General features: G+C 42.8%; 1 protein-coding gene across 2 annotated transcripts in view; it reads left to right on the forward strand.

Annotated features, from left to right (window-relative positions):
• LRGUK (leucine rich repeats and guanylate kinase domain containing) overlaps window positions 1–22,423 on the forward strand; it is a 57,398-nt gene that overhangs the window by 17,783 nt on the left and 17,192 nt on the right. For both annotated transcript variants that reach the window (XM_061346818.1, XM_061346819.1), the window contains 8 exons: window positions 1,696–1,782; window positions 3,786–3,892; window positions 8,353–8,472; window positions 11,947–12,043; window positions 13,167–13,280; window positions 17,612–17,813; window positions 18,849–18,962; window positions 22,056–22,213. In XM_061346818.1, the coding sequence (XP_061202802.1) occupies window positions 1,696–1,782; window positions 3,786–3,892; window positions 8,353–8,472; window positions 11,947–12,043; window positions 13,167–13,280; window positions 17,612–17,813; window positions 18,849–18,962; window positions 22,056–22,213 (999 nt within the window). The remainder of the gene's footprint in view (window positions 1–1,695; window positions 1,783–3,785; window positions 3,893–8,352; window positions 8,473–11,946; window positions 12,044–13,166; window positions 13,281–17,611; window positions 17,814–18,848; window positions 18,963–22,055; window positions 22,214–22,423) is intronic.

Genomic DNA, 22,423 nt, shown 5'->3' on the forward strand with positions numbered 1-22,423 from the left:
GGAGCTAGGTCATTTGAAGGAGTCAGTACAAGAAACCCTGAGTGATGGTTTCCCTGTCATGGGTACCAACCTTTGTCTGGGAACTTTGTCTAAACAAAAGCTGCATGTGAATCATTATGTTTAACACAGTAAATCCATTGAATTGGTTAGTTCAATTTGTGAATCCATTTATAATTTGTATTCACAGCATTCCATGATTTTAGTTTGGGAAAAGATTCCCTTTTCTTTTGCTTTGAAGGTCTGTACTCGACTGTCCCTGATAAAAGCCCAAAGGAACTTAATAGTGTCCCATTAAATCATGTGTCTCTTGAACCTGTATCATCTTTTCTTCTCTAGGATTTACCTAGTTCTTATTTATGGCTCCCACAATATTCCTCAATCAATGAATTAAATATCCATTCTATCAACAACAGTTGCAAAATACAGGAAATTCTAACTTTGCCTCTGCATTTATCATTTGTCCTGGGTGATAAAAGGTGATTCTCTCCTGACTCTTGTGATTTCTAAATTTTATGTGAACTTTACAGCGATTTCCAATGTCAGAAAGAAGAAAAATATTAACGGTTTAATGTCTTCTTCCTGTAATTGCCAGTTTTGCTTTGGCGTTCATGAGGATGGTCTGTGGCACACAATGACATTACTGTGTAAGAAATACCCAAACTAGGCTGCCCCTGGTCACAGTATCACAGTATCACGGTATGTTAGAGATTGGAAGGGACCTCAAAAGATCATCTAGTCCAATCCCCCTGCCGGAGCAGGAACACCTAGATAAGGTCCTCTGTAATCCAAAAGCCTTTTTCTATTCAGATGTCCTTCCCCAAAGCAAAGTCTCATTATATTCCTTTCAATTACTCTTTTAATAACTTATACATGCAACAACCATCTTATGACAGCTGTTCTGTTGTTTAACAGGACCTTACTGGTTTGGAACTAGGAGCCTTCATGAACTTGTCAGTGTCGGCTTTTTAATTTGACTTTCAATTATTCTTTTTATTGTCTCAGACTTAAAAGCCTGTGTGATAACAAATTTATAGTGCAAATTCTCTTTTAAAGTTCCTATAGTATGACTGAGGTTAGAATTATTAACCATAGTTTATTACTGTGTAATATTACTAAGTAACTTACCATACTGATAGGACAAGGGGTAATGGGTTCAAACTTAGGGGAAGTTCAGGTTGGAGATAAGGAAGAAGCTCTTTACTGTGAGGGTGCTGAGGCACTGGCACAGGGTGCCCAGAGAAGTGGTGAATGCTCCATCCCCAGCAGTGTTGGAGAGAGCCTTGGGTGACATGGTCTAGGGTGAGGTGTCCCTGCCCATGGCAGGGGTTTGAAACTGGGTAATATTAAGGTCCTTTCCAACCCAAACCATTCTATGATTCTATAATCCCAACATAGATAACACTTTTAGTTCTCCAGCAGTCTTTCTTGGTGTTCTAGTGGATGTGGAGGTGAATTTTAAGTTCCCATCTTGACCTTTTGAACAACAGAGTTGGAGACTTTGAACAATTATTAACTCGTGCTGCAGAAGCTAAGCTTGTGGTGGGGTGTGAATTTATAGTGTATTGGCACCTTTCAAGGCAAAGAGCTTTTTATGTTGCAATGTATTAAGGCCAATTCAATTTCACCTGAATGAGATGAAATATTAAACTGATGAAGTTAGGTACTTTATGTCAAAGTGGAAACTTTGTCCTTCAGGAGCAAGCAGATTATTGGCTCTCAGTGATTTTCATGCTGCTCAAACTAACAGAACTGGATCTCAAGAAGATTTCAGTGAAAGAAAAGGTATGTAAATATGATACCCTTCTGAATTTGTCCTAAATAAAGAATATTAAAAACTATGCATGAATATGCAGCTTTGTAGCGATGTGGGAGTGACAAACCTCCCATGCTTTAGCCCCTAAGGTAAGCTACAAATTCAGACATCTGCTTTTAAATCCAGTGTTCAAGGCCAGGTCGGATGAGACTTGGAACAACCTGCTCTAATGGAAGGTGTCCCAGCCCATGGCAGGGGTTGGAACTGGGTGAGCTTTAAGGTCCTTTCCAACCCAAATCAGTCTGGGATTCTATATATATGGAATTTCTGGCAGTTGTGGTATGTAAATATGCAAGGCTTCTTACCTAAAAACTTAGTTCAGTGAAGAGATTTACTTAGCAGCCATTGTTATTCAGCTAGCAAATCCAAATGGGCAGCTACATTCATGAAACACTCTGCAGTGATAACCACTGTGCTATCTCTAAAATACTGTTGTTGGGAGGTTTTTAGTGTCATGTACAGCAAAGTGAACTCTGAAAGTTAAAGTGCTGCTCACATCCCATTCTATTCCATGCAGCTTTCACTGTAAAATCTTCTGCCAAAACCAAACCTTCTGTGGTAATAGAATCCTTTCCCTCTTGTGCAGCTTTTACTGTAATTTGGTTGCTGCGTGTAGTATTTGGGCCCCAAGCCATGCTAGAATTGTTAGGATCAACAGCTGCCAATTGGGGTTGGATTTCAGGGAAATATCCTTTAAAATTATCCTTCCTGGAAATTCATTGCTCCTAACTTTGCATAAATATTAGAGTTCTTGTTGGATGCCAGGCTCTCTCTGTCTTGAGCACAGAGAAGGGATAATACCAGGGTGTAATTCACCCACTTATCCCAGCATGGTTTTGAAGTGAACCCCTTAGGTGCCCAAGTTGCTGTGCTTGAGTCTCAGTATGGAATAGTCTTGCTATATGTTCCCTGTGAGGATGCTGAGGCGCTGGCACAGGGTGCCCAGAGAAGCTGTGGCTGCCCCATCCCTGGCAGTGTTCAAGGCCAGGTTGGACACAGGGGCTTGGAGCAAGCTGCTCCAGTGGAAGGTGTCCCTGCCCGTGGCAGGGGTTGGAACTGGGTGGGCTTTTAGGTCCTTTCCAACCCAAACCATCCTGTGATTCTATATGAACTATACTTCTTTTGGGCTTACCCTTAACCAGACAATGTGCAAACAAAGTGCTCCTAGGCATTAATTCAACCCAAACTAAGTCGAGTGAAATGAGCTCCCTTACTCCTCTCCTCCCAAAATGGTGTGGACATTGGGTCCTGAGTACTGAAAACCTTGCTTTAAAGGTCCACTTCTGCTGAACCACACTACTGGCTAATAGAGGTATGGTTCTCATCAGACCTTACAGCCGTGTTTTGCAGCAGTGTTGCCTAGCTGATATTTGATGGTTTACCTGAAGTGACTCAGTAGTTCTTAACCTGATTCTGAGTGCACAGCATTAATAACACCAAAAAATATGCAACCCATTAATGGTCACTACCCTCAATGGAGCTTTCAATAGAATGGATGGAGGGAATCCTTGGAGTTTAATTGCTCCTTATTTCAGGAAAGCCAGAAATGCATTGTCAGGAGAAAACTGCAGTTTCTTTATTAATGCCCATTCTGTTCCTCTTCTGACAAAGAAATGAATGACTTCAGTCCCTAAGGATTTTATATCAGCGTCTTCCACCAGCACTAAGAGGATGCAAATTAATGGATAATTAAAACCTAAGCAAAATTACTTTGCATCTTATATGGCATCTTGTTTGCTTTCCAGTAAAATGGTGACTGTATTAAAGATGGTAAGCTGTATCTGGCTGCCTTCCATCCGTCCATCAAATTGAGCTTAAAACTACTGAAAAGATTGATGTGTTCGCAGACAAGCCAAATCCAAAGACTGACCCCTCATAAATACGAAGCCACCATTATTCATAGTGGTCTGCTAAGCATATAGGAGCTGAAAACCATAACATCACTGCTCTTCTTTCTTTTGCCCCTAAATAGGTTGCTGCTGTGAATAAATACGATCCTCCTCCAGAAGTAGTTGCTGCTAAAGACCATATGACTCATGTTATTCGTGGCATGATGCAGCCCCAGAAGATCTTTGACAGGTAAGCTTCCTTCCACTTCACATCTGCTCCTGAGGGTGGCACTCACGTAAAGCACAATGTGTTGTCACCTTCAGAGGACGTTTTCCTGTCCCTCTCCCACCTCTAAATGAATCTGCTGAAGAGGAGACGATCTATAGTATTCTGTTAGTTAGCAGGCTGGAAATCGGGCAAATCTTATAGAATCATAGAATAGTGAGGGTTGGAAAGGACCTTCAGATCATCCAGTTCCAACCCCCCTGCCATGGGCAGGGACACCTCGCACTAAACCATCTCACCCAAGGCTCTGTCCAACCTGGCCTTGAACACCGCCAGGGATGGAGCATTCACAACCTCCCTGGGCAACCCATTCCCCAGATCTTATTTGGTTGGAATTGATTATGGAATGAAATCAGTCATTCACCTCTAAAGGCTCAGACAGATTGTCTGCAGCTCCGTTGCTTTTAAACAAGCTGTTGAAACAGATGGCCACAAGCACCATCAATGAAAGATGCAAAATTTCTCTCAATTCCCAAAGGCATTTGAAAAATCTCTAGAGGCAGAAGAGAGCTGTAAAGCACAGCTTCTTCCTGTTCTGCTTACTCCTTCTCTTCATACTGTTGGCATCCCACTGTGAACAAAATGACCTTATTTTGTGGCTTTGGAGCACATTTTATGTTTATAAGGTGAGATTTTTGAGTGTCTCCTTAGGGAACTCCAGCTACTTCTGGTTTTGGGAGGAGATGATGCTCACTGCCACTTAAAGCACATATGGGAGAGGCAAATCATTGTACTTTTCCAGTGTTGCCGTTGGCATGCCGGGTGACTTCCCTCAGTCTCATTTCTCATTGAGAAATTGGAAATGGCCATAATTTGCTGCTCTGCAGGTGTGCTATGATGCTTCCTCATGAGTGCTTGGAACATGCTCTGATGGAAAATGTTATGAAATATATATGATCTATTCTTATATTTGCTACAGTGGGTACTGAGATCAACTTTTGTGTCCCCACATCCCATTGTAGCACCATTTTGGACATCTGAATTCATAACTGAGTAGCCCAGTACACTGAACCTGCCTTCCAGTATCTGAAGGGGGCTACAAGGAAGCTGGAGAGGGACTCTTCATCAGGGACTGGAGTGATAGGACAAGGGGTGATGGGTTCAGACTGAAACAGGGGAAGTTCAGGTTGGAGGTAAGGCAGAAGCTCTTCCCTGTGAGGGTGCTGAGGCGCTGGCACAGGGTGCCCAGAGAAGCGGTTAATGCTTCATCCCTGGCAGTGTTCAAGGCCAGGTTAGACAGGGCCTTGGCCAACAGGGACTAATGTGAGGTGTCCCTACCCATTGCAAGGGGTTGGAAGTGGATGATCTTATGGTCCTTTCCAGCCCAAACCGATCTGTGAGTCTATGAATTAAGTTCCATGATTTATTAACTCAGAAACTTGCAGGTTTAGAATAACTTTATTGCAAGTCTTATGCTCCCTGGGATTGTTGACAAAAGACTGGAGCTATCCCAGTGGTGGTGACAGCTCTGAGAATTCATAGCCTGTTAAAGAAGCCTCCTAAGATTTATTTACTGCTCTGTAGGGCTGGAGGCTTCTTTAACTAAAAGCACAATGGTTTTACCTAAAGGCATGGATTTTTTCCAGTGCAGACATAGGCTCTATTTAAATATTTGTTTCCTGGATTGTGTATGTGTATCTTCTTTGCTGGAAAGCAACAATTCTATCTTGTGTCCGAGGTATTGTATACACAAACATAGAAACATGCAGACCAGAACTGATGGGGCTGACCAAGATTGTTAATGATGCTTTTGAATGCTCGCCTGTGCTCAGCTGGAAAGCAAACAGCAGAGTCATTAGTGAAATCTTCCTAATGAGGATGTGTTCCAGACTTCTACACTCTAAAATGTTTATTGGAACCAGCTTAGTATGTAGTTCATTTGTATCTATCATTTTAAATTAAGTAATTTGTAGTAATATCTGTATTAAGAAGTGAAAATAAAGCAAAAAGTTACATTCTTGCATAGTCTGCAGTCAGAAAACCTTCACATTAAGTTCGTTATGCCATTCCCTCTCTGTGTGTGCCTTGTGGTTCTTTAATTACATAGCAACACAGCACTGAACAATATGATGTTTGTCCCCTACTAGACATGCATGTGGCATTTTAAAAAGGAGCTTCATCATAGTTAGAACTGCTAAATGGGGAGCAGAAATGTAGTAACAGGGGGCTTTTCAGTCTACGGGGTGAGTAGAATCATAGAATGGTTTGGGTTGGAAAGGGCTTTCAGATCACCCAGTTCCAACCCCCCTGCCATGGGCAAGGGCACATCACACTAGACCATGTCACCCAAGGCTCTGTCCAGCCTGGCCTTGAACACTGCCAGGGACGGGGCAGCCACAGCTTCTCTGGGCACCCTGTGCCAGTGCCTCAGCACCCTCACAGGGAAGAGCTTCTGCCTAAGAGCTCAGCTCAGTCTCCCCTCTGGCAGGTTCAAGCCATTCCCCTTGGCCCGTCCCTACAGGCCCTTGTCCCAAGCCCCTCTCCAGCTTTCCTGCAGCCCCTTTAGGCACTGGAGCTGCTCTAAGGTCTCCCCTTCAGGAGCCTTCTCTTCTCCAGGCTGCCCCAGCCCAGCTCTCTCAGCCTGGCTCCAGAGCAGAGCTGCTCCAGCCCTCGCAGCATCTCCATGGCCTCCTCTGCACTCGCTCCAACAGCTCCACGTCCCTCTTGTGCTGCTGCCCCAGAGCTGGATCAGGACTGCAGGGGGGGTGTCCCCAGAGCACAGCAGAGGGGCAGGATCCCCTCCCTGAGCTGCTGCTCGTGCTCTGGGCGTGCAGCCCAGCACACGGGGGGGTTCTGGGCTCAAGCACACACTGAAGCCGGGTCATGGGGAGCTTCTCATGCACCAACACCCCCAAGTCCTTCTGCTCAGGGCTGCTCTCACTACATATGTTAAAAGGGGAGAGACAATCTTAACAGCTTAAAAAATCATGCCAGGAGGAAGCTATTTTTTGAACTGAACAGAATGTACAACTGAATACATTCAGGTAAGAATTTTTAAGGTGTATTTTTACCTTCTTCAATATTTTTCATGTATTGTGCTAACAATCTTGTGCTTACATTATCTAATGTCTTGTAAATGACACTGAACAGCACAGTAAGTAAAAAAATCTTTAAACATCCCAAGGGTTCTGCTACTATCTTGCTTTAAAATAGCCTCGTGGATGGGACACTGAACCAGGATCTGGGTTCATTTCACAGTTTAGTAACAGCTCATATGTACAGAGCTGATCCAGTCTCTTAATTTATTAGGTGTATCTGTTGTGTCTTTGTGAGGCTGGTACTTCATAGAGAATTAGGAGGCTCAATTTCCTTATTATCTCAGTGCTTCTGAAGCATCAAGTCCCATTATATAGCAATAGTTTGGTAGATAACAGAGCTGGTTTGCTGATACTAAAATAGGAGTAAAGCCATTACTTTGAAATCGCTCTCTTCCATGCCTGTGTTCAGTGGTTATTGTTACTTCTTTGTTACTTAGAAAGGGTAAAAGAAATATGCTCTCGTTTCAGGTATTTGCTTTTACCTGCTTAAATTGCATTAAATGGAAGCTAAACACACACAGGTTGTTTCCATCCACTTTAAATTTATTTAAACCATTTATTAGTTAAAAATAAAGGAGTTTGGAGCTATTTTAACTATTTCTGACATATTATCAAGTGGCTTCATCAGAAGATGTAGCTGAGGGTTAAAAATGGGAGTCCACTGTTGCATTCCATTTTTGGCTGTCTACATAAATTGCTGGACACTCAAAAGCGCACAACTGCTTTTCATTCCAGTATTTACAGCTGCAAGTGGAAATCTGAGGCTCTAACTATCTGCTCAGCATGGAGAAAATGGAGGGCTTTGTATTTCTGTAGCACTTTGGGTTCTTTTAGTGTGATGGTGTTTGTGTTCGGTGCATCTTAGCCGTTTTCATTGTGTTGAATTGTAGAGTCCTTTACAAATCACCGCCTTCATCTGGCAGGGCCATGGAAGTCAGCAAGATTCCATGCAGGAGCGTGGAAAGGTTGGTAGGATTGAGTCCAGGCTCATGCTAGGCTCATTATCCTCATCATTAGAACAGTACCAGCTCTGCAATAGACTTGGAAAACTCTTAAACATATCCCAGCAACACTGTGACTGCAGAGGGAGCTTTAGAAAAGGCTATAAATCAGAAAAGATTATAGCAGATAGAACATTATTCCTTTGGCAAAAGAGACCCAGAGGTCTTTAATGCAGCATTTTGTGCTATTTTTATGTTTAGAGCATATCAAACTGAGCACATGCTTCTCCTGATTGTTGTCTACACTGCGAACAATGTGAACAGTGTGATAGACAGATGAGATTAGTTGAAATGATGATAAAGCCCCTGTAGAAGCTTTATACAAAGTCGCTAAAGATTTCATTTGTAGGTAATGTGACAGCTCCTTTATTTTCCTTTCTTGTAGCACTTTACCTTCCCTTGATACTCCCTACCCCATGCTGGTATTTGCTGGTCCTGTAGCCTGTGGTAAGAGAGAGCTTACTCACAAGATCTGCAGACAGTTCAACAATTTCTTCAGATTTGGGTAAGTTTGCTCCCTAAGTTGAAACCACCAAGTGATCCAGGTTAGAGCTGCTCCTGGTTTGGTGGCTGTTGTTGTTTCTCTTTATAAAGAAGTTAAAGAGAAACAATAAATGTTCATTGCTCTGCATTTTATCTCTTCCCAGGGCTTGATGGCCTGAAGTCACTACATGCTTAAAAGAAAAGCTATTTGAATGCTTGTGTTCTTTCCAAAGGTGAACAGCAAACAAGAGTGTCATTTAGTGCTCCTTTTATTGATCTGTTCCCTCTCCCACTAATGCCCCTCAACCAAAGTATCTGTTAATATACATATGCTCTTTATTCTTGTAATGTACCTGCATATAACACATTAGCATGCATGTGCTGAGGGCATCCAGAAGCTAAGCAAAGAAGCAAGTGCAGTTGCTGGACCAGTTTATTATCCTGGGAGTAGTGTTATCAAAGCAAATGGCACCTTTCAGACTTCACCATCTTCTGGGAGGACAAATTCTCCCTATCTGAAAGGCCTGAATTATGATCCTTTTGGGCTCCCTGTGTGTTTGGTGGGGATAACCTATCTCTTCCCAAGGGAGATTCAACCTTTGTGAATCACTTCACTGAGGCACCTACTTATTTCCAGTGCCCAAGAGACAGGAAGCCTGGCTAAGTTATATCACCACTCTCTGGTACTTAAAGTTAGGTGGTGCAAGCTGATACTCCCATCCACCCATTCCATTCTTCAAGATACCTGACTTCTATTGGTCTTACAGCACATATCTCTTTCCAAGAGAGGTTCAGCCTTTGTGAATCACTTCCCTGAGGTACCCACATATTTGCAGTGCCCAGGAGGTAGGAAGTCTGGCTGAGTTAGATGACCACTATCTGATGCCTAAAATTAGGTGGTGCAAGCTGTTTCTCTTGTCCACCCATTCACAGTACCTGACTTCTATAGGTCCTATAGCACATGCTGTTCAGCACCAGTCTATATTCCTATATATGTTATATTGTGTCTCCTCTATTTTCTCTTTTATTACACTAATTTATCCATTCATTTTCAACCAAACTTTAGCCATAGTTTCACATATATTGCCACAGTAGAACCTGGGTCTCTGTGCACTCTTAGGTAATGAATTGTAAGAAAGGGACCATGGGCACATACATATATAAGAATGAAACCTCAAGAGTTCTGACCATCACAGGACTATGTTCTGCATGTCAATGTGGTGCCTAGTAGTAGCCTTCTTCTCTAGCACATGATGGTGAAGAGGTCTACATGTATTTCTGTCTGCTCTGTATATTTTAGCCACTTGCTGGTTTAGGTCCTAAAACTGGCAAGTTGAAAGGACATTGTAAGATTACATGACTGGAAAAGGGACTTTTTACCCTGCTTTAAAGCAACAGCAATGTTTTAAAAGACTACATTGGAAATGACAAACTAATCGAAAGCCAATTGGAATTTCCCAAGCGCTGTGCAGGGGTTTTTTTTAAGTGCATTGTTTTTCTACCATGTATTTTATTTCCTAAAAGCTTTATGCATGAGGGGAAAGTAAAAAAGGGGGAGAGAGAGAGACGGAATCTTAACAGAGCAGAAAATTGCAACCATAAAGCAAAGTTGTGTTTTAATTATTCAGGGCAGATTTCAGCAATTTTCTGCCTTCTACCTTTAGATTTCAAACATTCCACTCATTAAAAATGTATTGCATGCAGGAAACCCTGGCAGCTTGAATGTAAACATGGCCTTGCAATCCAAAAGGGTTGTAATGTAGAAAAGTGTTTCAGAAAACCCAGTGAAATTGGACCCTCCAACCATCTGGCTGGTGCTTAGGAATGACCTTTAGAGCTCGATGCATTCATAATATCTTAAAGAAAATCAGGCCTTTGAAGTGGAGTTTTAGAGTCTGCTGTTCTTATTTGTCATAGCTTGCTGATAAAAAAGAAAGTGGCACCCTCTAAATGCTGTGGTGGTGAAGATCTGACAAGCTCTGTTTTATTGACTAAACTCGTGTCATGGTTTAACCCCAGCCCCACACAGCTGCTCACTCACACTGTCGTCAGTGGGAGGAGGGAGAGAACTGGAAGGTGAAAGTGGGGAAATTCGTGGGTTGAGATAAAAACAGTTCAATAAGAAAAGCAAAAGCTGTGCACAAGCAAAGCAGTCCAAGGAATTCATTCACCACATAGAAACCCAAACTGGTTTGTGTTGGAATGGACCTCAAAGCTCACCCAGTTTCAACCCCTACAACAGGCAGGGACACCTTCCACTGGAGCAGCTTGCTCCAAGCCCCTGTGTCCAACCTGGCCTTGAACACTGCCAGGGATGGGGCAGCCACAGCTTCTCTGGGCACCCTGTGCCAGCACCTCAGCACCTTCAAACCATCACAGGGGGGGTGTTCAGTCATCCCCAGGACAGCAGGGCTCCATAATGGGGACTTGGGAAGACAAACATCATCACTCCCTTTCTTCCTTCTCCCAGCTTTATATGCTGAGCATGATGCCATATGGTATGGCATAGACCTTGGGTCAGTTGGGGTCAGCTGCCCTGGCTGTGTTCCCTCCCAGCTCCCTGTGTACCCCCAGCTTCCTCACTGGTGGGGTGGAGCAAGGAGCAGAAAAGGCCTTAGAATCATAGAATCACGGAATCCATTAGTTTGGAAAAGACCTTTAAGCTCATCAAGTCCAACCTTTACCTCAGAACTGCCAAGTCCACCATTAAACCATGTCACTGAACATGTCAATGCTGTGTAAGAAGCACTGGTCAGCAATAACTAAACCATCCCTGCATTATCAACACTCATTCCAGCACAAATCCAAACCACAGCCCCACACCAGCTATTACGAGGAAAATTAACTCCACCCCAGCCAAAACCAGCACAACTTCTTAATGGTTTATAACTGGTTTATAATGGGGGTTTTGGGGTTTTTTTTTAGGGCTATTTTAGTGTTTCATCCTGGTAGTAAGCTCACGTACCTGGAGTTTATCCTATTGTCCTTACATGGTGGCAGGTAATTACTTTTCCTGCCTTGTATCCTACTTTTCTCCCTCGTTTCAGGATTGTTTCTTCCCTTTCCTATTAGAAGTTTGTTTAAAGATTGGTCTTTATAATCTGTTTGTTAACCTCAGTTCAGCCTAACTCTTAGCCTCCTTTCCCATATTTAGGATCCTACTTTATATCATCCACAAGCTGACATGAGTGGGAAAAAAATGGTTTCATCATTTCTCTATTACAGGGTGCTGTGACAGCTTCAGCTCAGGCTGCCCTGGGCTGGGAGGGGATTTATAACCAAAATGTAATGTTACATTGAAACTTCCTTTTTGTATTTATGGGTTGATCTTTCAAATACCCAGCATTAGTGCTGTGATTTGCACCTCGTATTTCTTCTCTTCTTCAAAATAAACTGATTTGTAGCATTCTCCCTTTCCCCCCTCTCCCCTCTGATTCCAGAGTTGCTTCTATGATTGAAACCAGGTTATTTCTTTATTATACCATCTATCTTCCAGTCCCTGTCACACTACCAGGGAAGCTTACTTTGGAGAAGAAAACAGGCTTGATTACTACTTCGTTACTCAAGAAGAATTTGACAAAATGGTGAACATGGTAAGTACCTGACTAGTATCTTAGTAGCCCCATTTCCTACACCCAGAGTGAACTCAGCCTTATGACTGCTCCAATTTTGATTCTGATTATATTAGGTTTGTGTGTGCTTGCTTATTCACTCGCAGTCATGCAGCTAAAGTTTATAGATGGAAACCACAAATCTCTTGTATCATTGTATATTTATTCTTGTCTCGTATGAATGTAGAGAAACCATTAAATGTGCATAATGACCAGCAGGAAACTTTGAACAGTACTATAATGTCCAAATAAACTTATTTCCATGTGCACATATGTGTGTGCAGGGAAGAAAAACTCCTTAAATAGTTGATATCCTTCTTCCTTGTTATTTCCAAATCTTCCAGCAACCCCACAGCAAAAGCAGTCTTTGAAAGCTTAGCAAATTCACCCTGAAGGCATTGTGCTTCTCTCTGAAGGCAATGTGCCTCCAGCTACTGTTTCTGATGCCTTTTGCTGCCTGCAGTAAAACATTGGCTTGAAAAGCCACAACAGAGCTCATTATTTATACATATACAAATGGGGGAGCCAACACAGTCTTAAGCAACTGATCTGGTCCTAAATGCTAACTCCTAGTAATCAAATAGTTTCATTTGAAAAGCATATAACTGCTTACATCTCTCTAGATGTACTAATGGGAAGCAAAGTTTCAGTTGTCAGGTTTTAACTTTGAAATTTCTTGGCCAATTATACATTCCCCTTGCAGATCTGTTTCTGTCCTCTCTTTGGCATCTTCTCTTTTATATGGCACGGCCATATGGTTTGATGTAATGTCAAAAGAAGGATGCCCCTTGCTTTAGATCTTGCTTTCTCTGCAGTGTAAATGAATAACCAATGAAAGCTGTAACCTGTCAGCAGCTCGTTTTCAAGGCACTGGTGTTTTATTATCTATGAACAATGTACAAGCACATACCCTGCAGGAATGACTACGTGCTCTTCCCTGCAAATTGTGTGTTCCCATTGGCCTCATTATCCTTGATGGTTTAGGCAGGGAGAAACTTTGTAGGGAATAAAAACAAAGAAGTCCAGAGCGATTATGCTCCTTTAAGGAAGCTTTTTTCCCTTAAAATGTTTCTTTTCTCATCATAACTGCTGTCTTGAATTTCAGGGGCAGTTTATAGCAACTTATAAATACAATGGCTATTCCTACGGACTTGCAAGAGACACTATCGAATCAATTGCCAGAGAGGGTCTTGCAACTTGTGTTGAATTAGAATTAGAGGTAAGGATTACTAATTGCTTAACCATTGTTGATTGAGTCATTCTTTAACCTGCCAGAGGGGAGACTGAGCTAAGCTCTTAGGCAGAAGCTCTTCCCTGTGAGGGTGCTGAGGTGCTGGCACAGGGTGCCCAGAGAAGCTGTGGCTGCCCCATCCCTGGCGGTGCTCAAGGCCAGGTTGGACACAGGGGCTTGGAGCAAGCTGCTCCAGTGGAAGGTGTCCCTGCCCGTGACAGGGGTTGGAACTGGAGGAGCTTTAAGGTTCTTTCCAACACAAACCAGTCTTCGGTTCTGTGGGACCTATCCTGGGGAGGAACTCATGCAGTTTGACTAAGGTTTGTTCAGCGGTCTAGGCATATCCACTTAGTGACACAAGAGACACCCCATGGCCTTCTGCCCAGCCTACAGCTGCTGCTGATACGTTTGAACTAGTTGTGTGGGCTAATTACAGTGACTGGAATTATGGTTATTTGGTCAGAACCGCGTTTCGAACTCTACTGCCTGTATCATGTAGCTCTCCATTGTCTGTATGCAACCCTCACCACTCTGTTTATGGACACCCACATTTAGTTAGATGGATCCTTCTGCTGGCTTCTTAACACTTTCTGACCTGGTTTTCCAGTCTTCAGCAGCCTCGTCTCCCCACCACATCGCCAGCACTTCCCATTACAGTATCATAGAATCATAGAATAGTTAGGGTTGGAAAGGACCTTAAGATCATCAAGTTCCAACCCCCATCCTCAGCTTTTCAACCAGTGCTTCCCCTCCATCTGCAGCTTATAGTGGGACTAGTCTAGAGCTGCACATCTCCTGATCACCCCTACAAGAATGCCACGTTTCTCCTTTGCTGCTGAAGCGATGGAGGCAGCATGCAAGCCTGAGGCAGTATTTTGGGCAGAACTATTAAAAGACGCAATCTCTTTGAGGGATGACTTTATCCTCTCTGAGATGTGTCAGGTGCACATGCACAGATGGCAGAATCTCTGAAGTCATGCTGCGTTAGGAAAGTGGGTCACAAACAGAGTGTCAAAACCTGTCTATTAGAATCCCCAAAGAATAACTTTTTAGCTCATTTTCTAATTATCTACTCCTCATTATCTTAGAATAAGATTTACTAGCGAGGGGTTGAGGTGACAAAAAGGAAAGCCAGGATACATTTCTTTCCAAATTCTTTCTACATAGCAAGTTCCATCTTTATGAGCTTCCAAACTGAGAGACTCTACAGAGCACCTGGAACGTTATACTGGGAGTTGCTGGGTTTCACTGTGTTTGTAGGGCTCAGCTCTATCTCCGAGGGTTTACTGTGTGATAACAAACACTACAAACCTTCAGGATAGATGGGGAAAAAGAACAGAGATAGAAAGAAACGTGGGAGACTGCAGTGCTACCATAGGATCTTAAGTTTTGCATCCAGAGTTAGGGGAATGACTAAGGAGAATTGAGCAAAAATCAATGCTAAATTTATTAGGATGATTATTTTGTTTGTGAAACGGGTGCTCAAAAAAAATAGTTTTCCATTTAAGAACATTAGTGTTTATGAGGAATTTTAGTCTGCTTTGGACAAGTAAATATGTACATGTTTACTGGCTTGTATATAAATGTACAAATAACAGAACAGCAGCATCAAGTATCTCAAAGGGGCCTACAGGGATGCTGGAGAGGGGCTCTTCACCAGGGACTGTAGCGATAGGACAAGGGGTGATGGGTTCAAACTGAAACAGGGGAAGTTCAGGTTAGATCTAAGGCAGAAGCTCTTCCTTGTGAGGGTGATAAGGCATTGGCACAGGGTGCCCAGAGAAGTGATGAATGCTCCATCCCTGGCAGTGTTCAAGGCCAGGTTGGACAGAGCCTTGGGTGACATGGTCTAGTGTGAGACACCCCTGCCCATGGCAGGGGTTGGAACTGGATGACCTTAAGGTCCTTTCCAACCCAAACTATTCTATGATCCTATGTTAGTGCTAAAATATAAGTAGCTCCGTGCTCAAAAGGTCAACAATTTAATGCTGCAATCCTGCTCTTCAGTGCCTGTTACATGACTGATCTTAAACAGAAATTAATAACTTAATCTCAGTGTAGTTCCATTCCCCTTTCTCCTCAGTCCTGTCAGAAATGTGAATTCCCCTCAGTCTCCATTGATTGCAACAGGCATTGAGTGTGTTTATGAGATTCAGTATGACAGAATGCCTTTTAAAGCTGTCAATTCTTCACAAGGTAGATGTGTTATCAAATAATTTAGGAGAAATAACTTTAAGGAACACCATTTTTATTCATAAGGAGGTTAACCCAGCCACATAGGCAGTGACCATAACTTTTACTGGGTATTACTGACGCTACTGCCATGGACAGACAGCTGAGAAACTCCTTTGTCACCGAACTTCCAAGATAATGTAGTAATTATTCATAGTCTTGTATCACTGTGGACTCTGTGAGCAGATGAAAAACAATACCAGTGAGTTATGTATCTGAATAGAAGTTCTAGAAGTCCATTATCTTCTGTGAGGCTCATACCCAAAGTGATTTAGCACTATTAAAAGAAATCTTAATTATGGGCTGTGGGCTGAGATGAGAACTTTAGAGCTGTTCATTCCCTTTAATCTGGAGTATATCTTTCACTGATAAAGGAGACTGAAACAAATACTGGCAGTGAAATCGTGCTGAGTCTACACTTCCAGCCAGTGAAGCTGCTGCAGTTCAGACACACTGTTATGTGTTGGAGTAAGCACGTTTGCTGTGCTTTCTCTTTGCTCATGTAGCCACCAATACCTGTAGAGCACGTCCCAGACAAGGAAAAGGGTGGCTAATAGTTCTCATTATGCTTCTAGAAATAGAAGGTTATCCTCATTCAGGCCAAGGAGTCAAAGGATATCATAGAAATCACAGACTGGTTTGGGTTGGAAGGGACCTTAAAGCTCATCCAGTTCTACCCCCATGCCATGGGCAGGGACACCTTCCACTAGAGCTTCCTGTTAGCAGCAATGCAATACCATCTTGCACGATTCAGTATTCTGGTTTATATGCAGATAGGACAAGAGGGAGAGATAAAGTACTCTTCTAAGTGTATGTTGGTGCAAAGGAGAGCTGTCAGAAATTCAGGATTGATACCGTTGCCTACATCACTGTATAAAGCTTCATCTGTAAGTCCTGGCATACAGACAGGTTGCTTTTCAATGGTAACAGGTACCTGCAGTCCTCAGCTGTCAGTTAGAGCTGTTGTCCTCACAGCAGAGTTGATGCAAGGCACATGTAAATGTTCCCTGGGCTCTTATGTGACAAGTCCTTTTCTTTATAGCTTACTGCTGATGAAAATTGTCCAAGTTGGCTGACTACAGTGGAACAGCTGAGGAATGAGCACGTTGTACCTCTGCTGGGGACTTGTGGTTGTGCCCAGTTTTGGGAGGGGGTAAAACTGCAAGCTGCTTTAGCCAAATAAATATGGCTCTATCCTGATGAAGTCGTGGAGTTTCACTTGGAAAAATATACAGAATGAGGAGAAAATTGACAGTTTGTTCAGGCTGGAAAACTACAGGCCAAGTGGTACAGGTAATTTGTGCTCTGTGTCTGCACAGTAACGTGAGTCAGTGAAATGCTTATTTAGAATCACACTCATAGGACAGTTTGGGTTGGAAGGGACCTTAAAGTTCCTCCAGTTCCAACCCCTGCCACAGGCAGGGACCCCTTCCACTGGAGCAGCTTGCTCCAAGCCCCTGTGTCCAACCTGGCCTTGAACACTGCCAGGGATGGGGCAGCCACAGCTTCTCTGGGCACCCTGTGCCAGCGCCTCAGCACCCTCACAGGGAAGAGCTTCTGCCTAAGAGCTCATCTTAGTCTCCCCTCTGGCAGGTTCAAGCCATTCCCCTTGGCCTGTCCCTACAGGCCCTTGTCCCAAGCCCCTCTCCAGCTTTCCTGCAGCCCCTTTAGGCACTGGAGCTGCTCTAAGGTCTCCCCTTCAGGAGCCTTCTCTTCTCCAGGCTGCCCCAGCCCAGCTCTCTCAGCCTGGCTCCAGAGCAGAGCTGCTCTCAATTAAGGTATGTAACACCTGGAATAACTAGGTGTTAATGGAACAGGAAGGATTCAAATGAGAGAAAACCTATTAACTGGTGGGTATGAGAAGCACAATGTTTTAAATCACTGTGGAATTTGACTAAAAATATTCTTTCAAAAGTGTGTTTAGAACAAAGTCATACTACTCTTACAATGCTTTCCATATGTAGCTTTAGGAACTTCACCTTGAACTTGCCTATTTTGTTGCATTCTAAATCTTGAGACCTGTAGATGGGATTAATGTTTCTAGCACTGATTTCACAAAACATTTTGTTTCTCTGCTTCATTTGAAGGGTCTGCGTAGCTTGAAAAACACCTACTTTAAACCCAGATGTATCCTGTTAGTACCACTTAGCAAAGGCAAATATAAGGAGCATCTGCGGAGGAAAGGACTATTCAGCAGGTCAGAGATTGAAAAGGCAGTCTCCAGAGTGGACATGTACATCAACATGAGTGAGGATTTTCCAGGGTACTTTGATGCCACTATCTACACAGGTAAGTTTATCTCTTTTCATACTTTAAATGTGATTTCTAAGGTCACACCAATAGATGGGCTGAAACTGCTATGCAAACAGAGCCACTGGCAAATGTTAAACTAAGGATGACGAATGGTTCCATGTTCAGCATAACAGCTTAAACTATCCCTTAACTGATTTTCCCAGCTAATTCTTGCCCCAGGAATCCAAAAACTATGGACATCTGTCAGGACTGAATTACTCCACTATGTCCAAGTTTTGCTTTAAGCCCATCTAGGAAGTGAACCAGCTATCAAACCCAGCAGCACACTTGTTAAGTGTTGTGTTTTGTGACAATATTCAACTGATCTAACTGTCTATTGGTCTCTGGGCATAGAGCTGTTTTTGATCCAATAGACCTAGTTATCCTTGGGCAGTACAGGCTTTATTCAAGTCTTGAAATGACAACCAATGTGCAGTCTGACAACGTCCCACTGTAAGGAAGAGACTCCTTCAAAGCTTCTCCTTGTAGGACTCTTCTGCTTCCTAACTTGCCCATGTCCCCCAGCCTGGAACAAGGAATGGAAGGGTGGCAGATATTCCATTAAAATAAACATTTGCTTCTTGCTACTTAGGAATTGAGGATGGCAGATGGAAAAGAAGTGTCCTTTTCCACTTCATTTTGTGTCTGCCCTTTTGCGGAGGTGATTTTTGGGGTTCACTAGAGTCAAGGTGAAATATCTCATTGTGGTATGAAATAGTGTATTTGTACTTGTTCTCAAGGGCAGATAGAGCTTGCAATTTAAATGTAGTATTAAAGAAATAAAACAAAAAGCCAAACTGCAGAAGGACAATGTTTAGGTGAGTGCAGAAACTGAGATGAATTTCAGATTATCTTCTTGAATGTGCCACTTATGAAGATGAAGGCTCTTCTCCCAGAAAGATGAGCTGGTTAAGTTAAGAATGCATTTCTGCATCAGACTTCTGTGATTTCTAACCTTGTACTGATGAAAGGCTGGTTTTTAGTATTATGCATCCCTTCTCTATGCCATGAAATGCATATCCCTGTCTGCAGATGAACTGGATGAGGCATTCACAGAACTGAGTATCCTCGTAAGGGAATACCTGGATTTGAAACCACCTGCAGTTGCTGATAGCGTTCAGGACTCGAACAGCAGAGTAGGAGCAGGTACTGTGTCTGGGCACGTGCTAAAACTGCTTTTATCAATAAAGAATTCCTATTTATTTGTTATGAGAACTGAAATCTGTGAATGATGCAGTTTTTGAGATTTCTCGTGTCTAAACCTCTGTGTGCTTCCCTGCAATGGGTCTTCCCAGCTGATTCCTTCCTGGGATGTGAATGGAGATTTTTCCAGGTTCTTTACATCACTGTGTCCCCTAGGCAATAATATGCAGAAAGTGAGTTGCCTGACTCTTTTAAGGATGCTTTGGGGCATCCCATTCATTCCAGATGAATCACAAATGAGATACGCATCCATGGCTGAGAGTTTTGTGCCAATCAACCTGCTGAGCAGCAAGAAAATGCCATGACAGTGAGACCTTACTTTACCCTCTTCCCCAGGGTAGCAAGAAGCATAAAGAGGTATGTGAAACCTAGGATAGTAAGATGGGTGAAGGCAACTTATAAGTCCAATCTAAGTGCTTTTCTGGCTACCTGCTGCATGGTAAACCCAAATGATTGGTAGTGTATTTAAGAGAAGCCTTTTGTGCTTGAATTATGGAATCTGAGAATTATTTGGGTTGGAAGGGACTGTCAAAGCTCATCTGGTCCAACCCCCCTGCAATAAGCAGGGACATCTTCACCCAGATCAGGTTGCCCAGGATCACATCCATCCTGGCCTTGGATGTCCCCATGGACAGTGCATCCACCACCTCTCTGGGCAACCTGGGCCAGTGCCTCACCACCCTCATTGTAAAGAATTTTTTCTTCACATTCAGCCCTAATCTCCTCTCTTTTAGTTTAAAACCATCACCTGTGACCGAGGCTGGAGCCTTGTGATTAGTTCCAGCTAATCCAAGTGCACACTGCTGCAAAAAGTAGATAGACATGCCCAACTTACTTCTCCCTATGCATTTCTAGTTCCCCCCTTGCTCTCATTCCTCTGGTTGTGCAGTCATATGTAACCTGGGTCAGTGAACAGTTCCATCCAAAAACTTAGACAGGAAAAATCACCCCAACCAACTTTGAGACAGATCCATTCCCAGCTCAGAATCTTGGAGCTCAAGGAAGGAAGGATGCAGTGAAGAGCTTTATGGCTGCCTGTGGAGGAAGAAAGGAGAAGTGCTCTTGTCAGAGGCAGCATAGCTAAGGTTATCTTAACATACTGTGAGAACTCAGCTGGAACCTTTGATTTTAGCCCAGACAGGGCAGGTTACCAGCTGGGATGAAAGCAGAATATGACCTCTAAAATACTGGAGTAGAAGAAATAAGACGCAGATATGATAGTGAGAAGTTGTGCAATGTGAACTAACAAGAAGCTTATTTATGTGATCTTTCCTGTGACAACTCAAAGAGCCTCCATGGTTTATGGCTGTCTTCGTTAGATCCATTGTAAAAGGAGGGTTAATCAGTTTGCTGAGTAACACAGAGCCAATATTCAGGACCTTCTGTGTGGCACAGAAGGCTGCAAATAAACGTAGCTGAAGGGAGGGCAAGAATGTCTGAACGTTTTAATGAAGGATAGTGTAAAATTCATCAGTTCATCAGTTCAAGTAATTCTGTGTCCTGAAAGAATTAATAAATACTGATTTCCCAGTGGGCAAGAAAAAAGCTTCTCCACATATTGCATCATCCAAGTGCTACAGCAGTGAGAACCTTTCTGCAGGGTCTTATTTAATCTTAAACTATTGAAGTGAGAAAGACTTCCTTGCCTTTTTTACTATGATATTCTCACTCTATATTGTTACTTATTTGTCTTAAAAAACACTGGAGATGTTTTATCCTGAGAGCCAACAAAACCCACCAAACCCCAACTAGATTAACAGGAAAGAGAAAATGGGAGGATTAAAGGGAAAATACTTTTAGATAATGATAGCATTTTCCAAGATCTATATTTATGTGTCTAAAGCTCCTTTAAAGGACTTTGTATTCCTCAGCAGTTCTGAGTTCTTTCAGTGAGTGACGTGTCACTAGTTACGGAAACTTCATTACTACTACTAGATTTTGGTAATCCTCCAGTCCATAAAGTACCTTTGAAATTTACTATGCACCATTAAATTCATTTAGAGCAACATTTATAGGTGTTTAAATAAATTTAACTACCCTATTTCTCGAGATCATCTCTTCTTATGGACACTGTGAAATAATTTATCTTAAGAAACTTGCCCCAAGGTTGTCTTTAATACGGACATTTTTAGTAAGATAGTAGCAGGGGGAAGATTGGTTGGGGGAGATTATGATAGGTTGTTAATTCTGGTTTTAATGAACTGCTCTGCAAGAGCTTTTGCTCATGTATAGAGTGAAAATAGTGGGAGAAAATAGATAAGTTCTGCTTTTATAAAAGTTTTTATGGCAGAAGGATAATCCATTTCCGAGCTGATAATGCTTTGTACTTGCATTAGCGGCTTTCCTTCACAGAACCTGGTATTTTACAACTATTAATTATATAGCACAGCAGTCCTGTGGAGTTGCTATTTGTATTTTTCAAATGAGGAAAGGGACATTTATGTCAAAGACTGATTATTTGTGATGCTTGGCACCAGAAATTGCACTGAAGTTTCGGCAGTGTGAAGCTGTGCACCACTGAAGGTGAGGCTTTAGGTTTACTCACTGTCAAAGTGAGTGGGTTACTGTCCCTGAAACAGAAGCCACCAATCTCCAGCCTCATTTCCTCTCTTTTTAACACCAGCTCTTCTGGTAGCTCCAACCCAGCAGTATAGAATCATAGAATGGATTGGGGTAGAAAGGACCTTCAAATCATCCAGTTCCAACCCCCTGCCACGGGCAGGGACACCTCACACTAGACCGTGTCACCCAAAGCTATGTCCAGCTTGGCCTTGAACACTGCCAGGGATGGGGCATTTACCCTCTGGGCACCCTGTGCCAGTGCCTCACCACCATCACAGGGAAGAACTTCTGCCTTATATCCAATATATATCCTTATAACCAATCCTTTAAAAGTTTCTTGAGTTACCTTTTGTGAATCCAGAACTGTGCCAAAAGCCAGCCGATGATAATTGCAAATAACTGCTTTCTTTCTGCTTGCTGTAAGCAAAGTGGTGTTCAGAATGTTTTTGTTCAGGAGTGCCTTTTCCATCCCAGCTTCCAGCATACGGCTCTTACGGCAGCAAAGATTCTCACCTGGTGGTGTAACTACTGGAGCTACTCAGTGTTCATTTGCCAGTGAGTTCTTGGACTCTTCTGCCAAAAGCTACCCAGGAGGCATCTCAGAGAAACATGCTGCACAACTGAGGTCTATGGTAAGGCACATTTACTTTAACCTTGGATATAAATGATTACTTGTATGCAAAAAATGCATGTCAGACCTTTCTTTCTACAGAGAAAATGGACTCCTGTTCTCTTGCTGTGATTCGTTCCAACAGTATTTACCAGTTTCTCAGAGTTAAAGGCAGATTGAGGAGAGAGAGGCAGGTAAACTCAAATGAGAGGACAAGCTGTTGTTTCTGCTC

The sequence above is a fragment of the Neopsephotus bourkii genome, unplaced genomic scaffold (genome assembly GCF_033783945.1).
Source record: "Neopsephotus bourkii isolate Nb327-2 ecotype Australia unplaced genomic scaffold, CSIRO-AGI_Nbou_v1 NB_281, whole genome shotgun sequence".
Taxonomy (NCBI): domain Eukaryota; kingdom Metazoa; phylum Chordata; class Aves; order Psittaciformes; family Psittacidae; genus Neopsephotus; species Neopsephotus bourkii.